This window comes from Panthera onca, chromosome D1 (assembly GCF_046562875.1).
Source record: "Panthera onca isolate mPanOnc1 chromosome D1, mPanOnc1 haplotype 2, whole genome shotgun sequence".
Lineage (NCBI taxonomy): Eukaryota > Metazoa > Chordata > Mammalia > Carnivora > Felidae > Panthera > Panthera onca.
Window position 1 is genome coordinate 59,494,113 of NC_138348.1, and position 12,000 is coordinate 59,506,112.

General features: G+C 43.9%; 1 protein-coding gene and 1 long non-coding RNA gene across 2 annotated transcripts; both read left to right on the top strand.

Moving 5' to 3' along the window:
• The first annotated feature begins 103 nt into the window (after positions 1-103).
• On the top strand, positions 104-8,433 carry LOC132661256 (uncharacterized). Its single transcript, XR_013550115.2, has 2 exons — positions 104-276; positions 3,349-8,433. It is a non-coding gene; the product is annotated as an uncharacterized LOC132661256 (long non-coding RNA).
• On the top strand, positions 198-1,975 carry GVQW3 (GVQW motif containing 3). Its single transcript, XM_060605584.3, has one exon. It carries the CDS (start codon positions 739-741, stop codon positions 1,369-1,371), a length of 633 nt encoding a protein of 210 aa, XP_060461567.1. The 5' UTR covers positions 198-738; the 3' UTR covers positions 1,372-1,975.
• Positions 8,434-12,000: the final 3,567 nt, after the last annotated feature.

Consider the following 12,000-nt stretch of genomic DNA (forward strand, 5'->3'; position numbering starts at 1 on the left):
CGGGACGCTGCCGCCTCCTTCCCACAATGCACCCTGGCGCCCGGGGGTGCCCTCTCTTCTCTCAGCCTTCCTCCCCCGCCCCCTCCTTTCCGCCGACTTCTCCGCAGGCGGGCACGCGCAAAGAAGCGCGCCGGCCGGGGTGTGGCGGGGTGGAGGCGAGGCCTGGCGCGGGCTGCCGCAGTGCGCCTGCGCACAACCTACCCCGCGAGGAGAGAGTAATGCGCATGCGGGCGTGTCTCCCGGGACTCTAGAGCAGGCGAGCCCCCGGCACTTTCGGTAGGTTTGGCTTGCGCGGGTTTTTGCAGATCTGGGGCGAGCTTGCACGTCGTATCGCCGGTGCATCTCTCCTTGCTTGCTTCCGTTGCCACCACTTAGGCCTCTATTGCAGAAATCGCCATACACTCTTAAGGGCCGCAGAATCGGGAAGACCTTGCTGACTGATTGGCACACTCTTGGCAGATCTACGTGCACAAGTTGGACGGAGACGTGTAGATTTCATTTTCCCCAGCTTTACAGCTTCTCTTTGGCCCTCGGGCCAGGTTAGCTTCTCAGGACAGGCCTCCCCAGCCTCGACCCGGAAGCTGAGGGGCAAAAACTCAGAAAAGCAATTACTCCTCCCTGGTGAGGCTTCTGGAGGAGCATTAATAGCGACATGATTCCACTTGCAGCCCTATAGAGATTGGTTTCTCTGTCTTCCCTTACAGTCGTGGTCTTAACGTTCCTGTGTTAAGTGCCAGAATGAGTGACCGCTATCTAGAACAAAGGATTAGTATCAAATTTTGCGTCAAATTGAACAAGTCTGCAAGTGAGACCCACCACCTTTTAAAAGAAGCTTATGGGGACGAAGTCATGTCCAGGGCCAGAGTTTTCGACTGGCACAAAAGGTTTAAAGAAGGGCGGGAAGACGTTCGAGATGACGCCCGAAGTGGTCGTCCAGTCACCCACCGGACGGATGAAAATATTCAGAAGGTCAAGGACTTGGTTTGTTCAAACAGGCGGTTGACAGTGAGGATGATGGCCGAAGAGTTAAATTTAGATAAAGAAACTGTTAGACTCATTCTGAAAGAAAACTTGAATATGAGAAAAGTTTCTGCAAAAGTCCTCTCAGGTATTTTGAAGGATGAACCTCAGCCTGGGAAACTTGACTTTCGGTCTGATCTTTCAAGGGAAACTAGGAAAAATAGCTCGTGTGTAAGGAAAAAGATAACAAGTTCTGAAACATGGACTCATCTCCAGTGTGAAGCTGGCGGGGAGATACCTCTGCCTGTATCTCATCCCCAGAACCACTTCCCTGCCAGCCAGCTTCTGCATGCTTCATCATCAACAAGCCTTCCCACCAGAGCAGCTCAGGACTGGTTCACACCATGGTGAAAGGAATGTGAGGTGGCCGAGCCTGAGGTAGAAAGCTGCCTCACAGTTGGGCACCTTCCTTTGCTGCCCCTCCATTTTCAGTCTTTACCATTCCTTCCCCCATGTCACAGCCCTCCCAGTTACTCTTGCTGGACTGCTGGGCCATCCTCCAGTTTTGAAGAACTTCTGGCTGTTGACTGCTGGTACTTGTTTGTTCTTGAATTCTTTTGCTTAACAAGTTTGGATCTCCTTGCTGCCCAGACCTTAGCTTGTGGCTATCCTGTTCCCGTGTTCTCAACATCCTGCCTCAGGGGTTCATACCATTGAAAGGTGGGAACAGGACCCCCTGGAGTCTTTCTGTCCCCAGGAAGGCATATTCTTCTGGGAGGACCCCAAAAGAAGGCCTACAGTTCCAGCCTGCTTCCCAGGCAGGACCTGAGGTACGGTACAGAAGGCTGTGGCACGCCGACCTAGTGAGCAATGCTAAGGGCATATCCAGCCCAAATGACTCAGTAGGAACCCCTCAGTATTGAGAGGTTGGCCACCCATACTAATCTCACAGACCTGTCTCTCACAGAAGAGCTGGATTTGTTTCATTAGTCCCATGCTTCACACCCCCATTCGTTTGGGTAACTCCTCTGCTGGAAAAGGAGGATTTGGTCCTAGAAAATATAAGTGAGGAGACTCAGGCCCAGGCTGTGATGTGTGAGGAGGAAGACAAGAGGATACTCTAGACCTTGAATTAAGGGTGTCTGCTGCTCATGTGCTGATTCCCACACAGCTATAACTAATACCAACACTGTCGGGTGTTTTTTGAGCACGTGCAGTTTTAAAAACACTCCTGGGCATTGAAAGTGTGAAATTATAAAACACAGTCACCACAAGGTGGGTGGACTTCCAGATGAGATGATTCCTGAACTGGATCCATAAGGAAGGGTGAGACAGGAGGCTAAGAAATTAGCAGAAGCTTCCCAAGCAGGTGAAACAGCACGAGGCTTCAAACCTGCATCAGTGTGAAAATGATGGCGCTCTTGGCTGAAATAGCAAAGTCTGGAGGAAGATAATAGTGTTGCAGAAGATGAACAATTTGGGATAATTTGCTTCCCTTCCTCTGCCCCAACTATGCCATTATTTTATAAATTGCATCCCCTGAGTCTGTGGCTAGGTTTATAATAATTCACTTATTTGATTATCTAATTTTTCCATCAGACCACCCCCCCCCCCCCCAATGCCAAAAAAAAAAGCATTCTCTGCAAGTCCGAACTCCTTTATCTCTTTCTGCCTCTCTGCCAGGATTTATGCAGTGGAACTTTTCCCAAGTGGATTCCAAGTAATACCACATAGACTGGAGACATCTCAGAAATGCCTGATGGAGATGCAGTGGAAAGTGGTTAGAAACAGCATTTCACAGGAATAGCCAATGTCTGTTTTACCCAAGGGTTTTCACATGCAAAGCTCCTATTATTGAACTAGTAGATTAGTAAAGCATATTGGTTGAGAGAAGCCCGGCACTTAATTATTCAACACAGTTATTTTTAGTTCTGTTCTTTCACTATCTCTGTCCCCTTCAAAAAATGGCATGTTCCCAACTAACACCTGTCAGTTTTGAGGCACCCTTAAACCTACACCTTATGCAACAAATAAAAGATCTTGTGCAAGAAAAATCTTAAACCAAACAACAGCTCATAGACTTCTACCTACTTAGCGATTTGTAGACTTTCTGTTTCAGGACGTCATCTGACGTCTTCCACATCAGAAGAGGTTCTGGGTTCCCCACAAGCACTTGCCACCAGGAACACTGCACTTCTGGAACAAAGGCCCCGTACCTGGCTGTTGCAACTTTGGGGCTGAACCTCATTAATCCTTGCTAGGTTCAGTGGTAATTATTGGAGAATTGGATGCTCCTCGGCCAGGGCCAGGATCCTACAACAGTATCTCTAGGCAACATCTCCAACCTGAGAGAACTTATTTCTGGACTCATTCCTGTCCTGTAAACAGGGCTGGCGTGAGCCTTCCAAAGATGCTGGACCAAGACCATGCTGGAGCATAGGGTACCACAAGCAATGGTGGCCCAGACAGGGTTTGGACACAGCTACTGGAAGCAGGTAATCAAGAGTGTGAATTCAAATTGTTACAAGTAGCTATAAGGAAAAGGACTTAATGTTTTACTTTAGCTCTTGTGCTGAGTACTAGTCAGGTCGAACTACGGTACTACTGGGGCCCATTGCCCATTTGCAAGGCATCCCGGAAAATATTCAATGAAATGATAATAGACCCTAAGACAGCTCAGATTTGGGGAAGTAAAATTTCTGCCCTAACACTCATCCACAGCAAACCATCTATACGTGGCTGCTCAGAGTTGCTAAACCTGAGGCCAGATCATGATCTAGAGTATCCCCAGACAGGAGAGTTCTCATAAAACAGTATCCCTTATGTGCCCACCCACCAAATCAGTTTTATTACCGACACAAATTTTAACCCTGAACTGCACCTTCCCACCCAGGCTTCTTGAGCTAATCCTGTAGTCTCAAGAATCTACCCAACATCGTGCCCCAGGCTCTTGTCCTTGGCTTTTCTTATACACCTCTGTCTATTCTCTACCAGTTTGCTCTCTCTCCTCTGCTACACTGGTGCTTTGTTTTCTGGTTCAGGATCACACCTCTCCCCCTTCTGGTCAAGATTTTCCATTACAACTCTTAATTTTTAGATCCCTCTTCCAGCTCTTCACTTCAGCTCTAAAGTCTTGAGTGGGGAAAGTGGCCCCAGGTTGCTTTCCTATCCTCAAGAAGCAGGGTGGGACAACATGGAGGTATGTGTTCTTATTTTTGTGTTATCTAAGAGACATACAGGGAGGAAGAGAAAGCTCCCTCCCACCCTTAGCCACCAGTGGTTCTGCTCCCCAGAGCCAACCAGTGTTAACAGGTTTCTTAAAGAGGAAATTTGGTTACCTCTGGTGCTCAGGAGTCAGGAAAGTTTTTCAGAAATAGAAGATCCAAATCCCATCCTCTCTGGGTAAGCTCCATGGAAACATAGAAGATGAAGCCTGGCTCTCTGTAGGACATCAGGAGGAGAGCTGGCCATCTGCAAACCTTGACTGTAATTCTCAAGCTCAACACAGTCATTTAATGAATCTCTTTGGCTTTCAGGCTGATCTCCATCCCCATCCGCATTCTGGTTCAAAATCCACACGGAATGTTACATTCCACAACTAGAAGTCCACGAGAATAGACACCTTCCAGGGCAGATCATCCCATCAGTGATTTTATCTAATTCTTCCTCTACCCCTCACACCACACTATTTTACTTCCACCTGTCCCACTGGTAATGAAAAAAAAAAAAAAACCCAGAAAGAATTAAATATTCACCAATCTTTGATTTTAAAAAACATGTGGATAGTTCTGCAATCTTCTGAATTCTGCCCCTGGTTCTGAATCCTCAATGAAATGTTATTATTTAGGAAGAATGTGTACCTGGCGCCTGCTTTCCAGAGACTTCCTTTCAAATCCATTTCTTAGAATTCAGATTTGCCAGCGAACATGCCTTGATAAATGTGGGTGCCAAATGACTTGAGGCCATCTAGTAAAGGACGGCGATACCCTTGGGGAACTGTCTCTACATCACATGCACTGCTCAGCCAGCCTGCTATTTGCAGACCACTTCACCTCTAGGTCCTTGGGATTGGGTCTCACCAGGGTCTCACGTGGCTCAATTAGCAAGAGGTTCCTTTGCTCCTGGAACTGTATATGTAACCCTGTGTTCTCCAACTGCTTCTTGGTTAGATCAGACCTCTCAGATCTTACCAGGCTTTACACACTATCCAAGGCAACCCTCGTGTATTTCTCTTCTCCAGTCTGCCGTATCAGATCCTTGCAAACACTTACCGGTTGCATCACCCTTCTCCAGTATTAATATCTAGAAATAAAAAAGCTATAGTGGGGAACTTCGATACTTCCAACAACCCTTGGATCTCGTAAAGGGGTCAACAAAAACTTTTTCTGTAAAGGAAATGTCTTAGGATTTGTGGGCCATCCAGTCTGTGTTGTAACTGCTCAGCATTTTATTGCAAAAGCAGATATAGCTAATACGGAAGTAGGTGAACATAGCCGTGTCCTAATAAAACTTTATGGATACTGTAATTTGAATTTCACATGTTACAAAATACTATTTTGATTTTGTTCAACCATTTAAAAATGTAAAAAACCATTTTTAGACTTCTTAGCTTATACACCACAGAAAAGCAGATGATGGGCCAGGCTTGGCCCATGGACCATAGTTTGCCTGCCCCTGGTCCAGTGTATGTAAAGTGTGTATATAAAATGACAGATGACTGATCCTCTTCCATCGATAATGTTAACGCCATATTGACCCACCAGTGTCTGACCACTTACTGCACGGAGACTGTAGAATATTGAAGGGAATCTTTATGATGCCAGGAGAGTGAACTACAACTGAATGATGGACTGTTTATCGTAACCACATTCTGTTTCACAAAATAAGTTCTATGCTGTTTTTGACTAAAAGTGATATTACACAAACTACTACCTATATTATGCCCTTTTCGTATCTCAGAAACAATTTTGGCGATGCTGCAAATGGTTCCAAGTTGCAACCAGTGATAACAAGGAGCTGAAGGTGGTTCCAAAATTGCCTTGACCATGGGCAGCATTTGAATGAGTTTATGTTCTTACCTATGAAAGTGACTACTGTGGAAGCGACAACACTCACGATTCAGCGCACGCTGGGGCCAAGGGTGTACCCTTGTTTTACTTGCTTTTCCCCCAAAGAGAGCCGTATTGTGTCACCTTTATTTAAACTGGTTTCCCAAAATTGAGATAGAATCTCAGGATTGAACAGATGTTTACAAAGGTATTTAATCCAGCAAGTCAAGTTTTTCTTGAATCCTGGAGTGACGAAATACTACAGCTGCTGAATAGTTGCATCTGAAGGCAGGTTCTGTGTTAATTCCAAAAATTTTTGTCAAGCGACTATATGTCCCAGGCACTGTCCTGTGTGCTGAGGTGCAGCAATGGAGAAAACAGACATGGGCCTTAGATCTGACAGTCTAAAATCTAATTATATTACTCTTCACCCGGGTAGAACTTCTCTTCCATGTCCCCACACTAACTTATTGTTAATTGCATACCTGAAAATAGGTATGACCTTTGCCGTAAGTCTCTGTGCTGCGGTCGTGAAGCCTCTCCAACTGCGTGAATAATTTGAGGACTGTATGTTCCACTTAGATTTTATTATCCTTTAGACAGATCTGTATTGGTAGGAAAACACGCTGGCAGTGTTGGAAGTGTAAATTGGCAACAGCTTTCTGAAAAGCAATTTGGCAGTATCTATCAGGAGCTTTAAAAATGTTTATATCTCCTGATGCTCTAATTCCACTTCTGGGACTCTGTCCTAAAGAAATAGTCTAAAATGTGGGCAGAATTTATGCTTAACAACCCAGAAGTCCAACAGTAGAAAATTGGTTAAATAAATTACAGTATAACCATACAATAGACTATTATGCAGTCATTATAATTAACGTTTATGAACAGTTAAAACACCATGGCGAAATGCTTATATTAAGTGAAAAGGGTGTTATACAAAATAGTATATATAAATCCAAAATTGTCTCTTTTTTTTTAAAGTTTATTTATTTTGAGAGAGAGAGAGAGAGAGAAAGCACAAGTCGGGGAGTGGCAGAGAAAGAGGGAGAGAGAAAGAGAATCCCCAGCAGGCTCTGCACTGTCAGCACGGAGCCCCAGTTCAGGGCTCGAACCCACAAACAGTGAGATCATGACCTGAGTTGAAGCCAGTCACTTAACTGACTGAGCCACCCAGGCTCAGTCTTTTAAATGACCAGAACGGGTATGCCAACTCTGTGTGGTTGGGTTATAAGTATTTTTTTTTTTTTAATTTTCCATTTCTTCTCTTTTAAACAACATTTGTCCAAATGTTATTACTTTTATCAGAATAAGACAGTAGCACCAAAAGGTGGCGATGGAAGACAGTGAAGGCCAAACCGCTAGTTTGGTCCATGAATAATGAACTGTCTGGGTGGATACGGAGGCTGTATGCCATTGCATTGCGGGTAGCAAGAGTGGGACAGAAGGGAAAAGGGCCTGCCCGAGAGGAAAGGCAGGTGACCAGGATCCCTACAAAAAAGGCAAAGTGGTATGAGAAGGTACCATGTTATGTAATCCTAGGTAAGTAAAAGCACGAATGGATCAGGTATGTTCTGACAATGGGAAAGGATATGGAATACTCTCCTGAGCAAAATTAACCTCATTCTCGCATTCTCTCATACAAAGTGAATATTCTCAAGATGGATTTTATTGCAGTTGATTCTCTGAAGAATCCTTGAGCCTTCCATATCATTTTTTTAGGATAGAAATGCCTATTGATGTGCCAAGCCTGCCTCCTCCCATACTGGGATGCTCAAGCAACCTGGACGCACATGGAAATATTTGGTATTCCAAACTGGGAATCCCACAGCATATCATGAGTCATCGTAATGTTGTAACTTACAAAACTAAAGTTTGCAAATGTTATTTTGGTGGGATCTGGAATTGCTGTGCTTTTTATCTATGTCTTCAGAGTAATCGTGTTACAGGATTTTAAAGTGAGAAATGATGTAGCTAATGCCTATCCATAAATGCGACTGTTATGTTGGGAAAATGTGTCCTCCATTGTTGCTGTAGCAAAACGTTTATCATTAAAATGCCAAACATCTTCTCAGTAAAATTTCAAACTTTCAGTTGAGTACGTACATCTTCTATAGGCATATAAATTATGGATTTGCCAAGCTGAGAGAGTTCTTTAATATTGAAGTGTAAGTGTTGGTCTGTAGAAAGAACAGAAGAGTGAAACATGGGTGTTAGTTCTGGCTCCTTAATAGACCACGTGACTTTGGGCAATTCATTTGCACCCTTGGAGCACTCTAGTTTACTCATCTGTAAAAGGAGAATAATAACACTTATCTCATGGACTTGTTTGTTTTGTTCATTCAACAAATATTTATTGACTGCTTATGTGTATTTGACACTGTCCTAGACTCTAAAGATATAGCAATAAATGAGACAAAAGAATGTTCCTCCTTCTGAGCATACATTTAAGAGCAAGAATATAGCATGTTAGATAGTGATGATTAGATGTGAAGCTTACATTAAATAACATAGGTGATGCCCAACACAAGACTTGGCATGTAGTACTAAGTAGATAGTGATTTCCTTTTTTTGTTTGTTTTGTTTTTTGTTTGCTTTTGTTTTTAGAAAGAAAGAGAGTGCAAGCAAGGGAGAGGGGTAGAGGGAGAGAGAGAAGAATCTTAAGCAGGCTCAGCACCAGAGCGGGGGTGGTGGGCTCGACTTGGCTTGACCCCATGACCCTGAGATCATGACCTGAGCCGAAATCAAGAGTCAGACACTCAACCAACTGAGCTACCCAGGCACCTCTTCCTTTGCTTCTTTAGTCTTCCTAATGTCTCTTGAATTACTCTACAACATGGTAGTAATCGGCAAAAATCCTGACTCTGCCTTCTAGCTCTTGCCAGTTAATAAGGCTTAAACCTGTTTTTGCTTAAGAAGACAAATAATTCCTACAGTTTTGTTTTGTACTTCCTGTATGGCAGATTACTCAAGGTGGTGCCTAAACACTGTTGATAAATGGCCTTTTCTGAAGCCAGTTGGCAGGGGTCTTTGCCTCGGGCTAGATGGCAGGTGTTAGGTCCACAAAGACAAATGCGGGGGTGTCATTGCTGTTTAAGTAAAACAGATGCACAGACCACAATGGCTGTTTCTGTTAAAGCTGTGTGCCCTATGCCCTATTCCCAGTACTGGTGAGCCAGGCAAAGTTTGCGTTATTTATGGGATACCAGGGCATTGACAAAAAGCCAGGAAAAGGCGGGTTTAATGCTTATGGTATGTTTATATTTCTGCCCCATTGTGGAAATTTTGGAAGGTTCAAGGAATGTTGGAAAATAGCAGCCAAAAGTTCACCCCTAGGGGTTCAGGTACTTCACCAGACCCATTTCCCTGGCTCATCTTCCTCCTCCAGAAACATCCATTCATTTACTGAATTTCCTCTTCAGGTCTGGGCCTGTGGTAGGCACAGAGGGTACAGCCCTTGCCCTGAGGCTGTGCCCGGCCTCGTGGCATGGAGGCAGGGCCAGAGGTGGAGAGACCACTGAGAATGGGCTCCCACCTTCAACTGTCAGTCTTTTCCAGAGGACGACTGTAAGGAACAAGCTTTTACACAGAATTTGGGGCAAAAAGTTAGGATGATCATACACAGGGTGATTGTAGGAATGAGAAAGTGGGGTACAGAGAGACAAAATACACAGAACAGTGGTAAGTGGCCTGCTGGCTATACCATCCCCAGGATTCAGTGTGAGGTATTGTCTCTCAGAAGCAACTAGATGTTAGGCTGGAGGCCAGTACCCCTATACCTTGCTCTAGGAACCTACTAAGAGAAAATTCAGAATCACAACTCAGATTCGATGAGGAATTCGATGAGGAATCCATTGAACCACAAATCAGATTCGATGAGGAAATTGGCCCAGGGAGGTTGAGTGATTTTCTTGAATCACACATCCAGCTGGTGGCGGAGCCAGGATAATAATGAAGGACCTTGAATTTCACTCAGTGCAGTGAGTTTTTTTCCATTACTCCATTGGTAATAATTGCCTTTACTGATGTGTACATTGTGAAGGTATCTTTAAAACAGCAGTCAGCCTTATGTTTGATACATATATGATTTACCAACCGTTGATTTATATGCAATTTTTAAGGAACATATTTATAGCACAGAAGTAGGACAAAGGTTTTTCCAAGTTTCCTTGGGGTGTCCAGGCCCTCTGGTCCTTCTACCAGAGGTGTGTATTCACAAGTAAATGCTGGCATTCTGTCATTCATTTTTTCCAGATGTCCTTTTCAAGTAGTGTGTTGGGTTTTATGTTTTTAATATTTCTCATACACGTTTTTAAAATCTGGACACGTAAATCCTAATAAAGTTCTCAGCTATCTCCTCTCTGCCGTCTCGAATTTCCGGGTGTGTTTATATTTATGACACAGTGTCTGAAGGCGTGAATGCTCTCACATCATTAGGGTTTATATTCCTAAACCATAGACTTGGTGCGTTTTGAGATGTTCTGAAAATTTTTTACATTTCACTTGTAAATGCCACTATACTGTGCCATGACATTTCCATAGTAACGCATATTTCGAACAGGAAAACAGAGGAAGCCTAAGGAAAAGGGAAGTAGGTTTAAAATGCAAAAAAAAAAAAAAATCATCAAAAAAGTAGAATATATACGAAGGGGGAGAGGGGTGTGAATCTGGTTTGATGTGCTCTGAGAACAGAAAGTCTTGCAGACCAACTTTAGGGACCTGCGGGATTCACCACCCACCAAGCGGCCCGATCTTGGAGTCCTACCTTCTTGGACCCTCACATTCAGTGAGGTCCATGTCATTCCCCTGACATTTCTTGGCATCACCCGCTGCAACCAGATGAAGGCGGTTACCAACCTGTCACCTCACTATCCTGAAGTCCATCCTCCACACTGCCCGCACACGTGCTATATGGTTTAAAGTGTACTGAAAACCGGAGGCTTTTGGACCCCAGCTTTTTGAGCTTCCACAGATCCCGCCCTCTGCCTGGAATTCCGCCCCCCCCCCCCCCCCCCATCCACCCAGCAAACTCCTACTCAGCAACTCAAGCCTTAACCTTATCCTTGCTGTTCTTTGCAATGGGAAAGCAGCCACACATTCTCAGGTCAAGGAAACTTTAACACTTAATTGACCTGAATTGTTTGCAGAATGTTTTTCCTCCCTTACCTTACCGGCTTTGGCTCCCCAAAAGCCAAACCACATTTAATTAGTCTCCGTATTCCCCGCATCCAGATTAAAGCTTGCCTGGCATTGTTCAACAATTGTTTGCTAGGTGAATAAAAGAATAGACTTCAATGGTAGTTGCTTTTTTTTATTGGGACGAAGTTCATATAACAAAATTCACCAGATTGACCTTTTAAAATGTACGTTTCAGTGACATTTAGAATATTTATGGTATTGTGCAATCACTACCACTATCTAGTTCCAGAAGGCTTTCATCACTCCAAAAGGAAATCTTGTATCCATTAAGCAGACACTCCCCATTCCTCCCCACCACCCGGAGTCCCTGGTAACCACTAATCAACTTTCTGTCTCAATGGATTTGCTTATTCTGAAATTTTCATATAAAAGTAGTCATGCAATATGTGGCCTTTTGTGCCTGGCTTCTTTCACTTAGCATAATGTTTTCAGGATTCATCCATATTGTAGCATGTATCAGTACTTCATTCCTTTTTGTGGCTGAATAATATTCTATTGTATTGATATGCCATATTTTGTTTATCCATTCATCCATTGATATACTTTTGTGTTGCTATCTTTTGACTATTATGAATAGTAATAGTGGTACTATGAATGTGTGTGTACAGTTTTTTTTAACACCTATTTTTTAAAAATTTTTTGGAATGTGTATTTATTTTGAGAGAGAGAGTGCGAGCAGGGGAGGGGCAGAGAGGGACAGAAAAATCCCAAGCAGGCTCCATGCTGTCAGCACAGAGCCAGATGTGGGGCTCGATCTCACAAACTGTGAGATCATGACCTGAGCCAAGATCAAAAG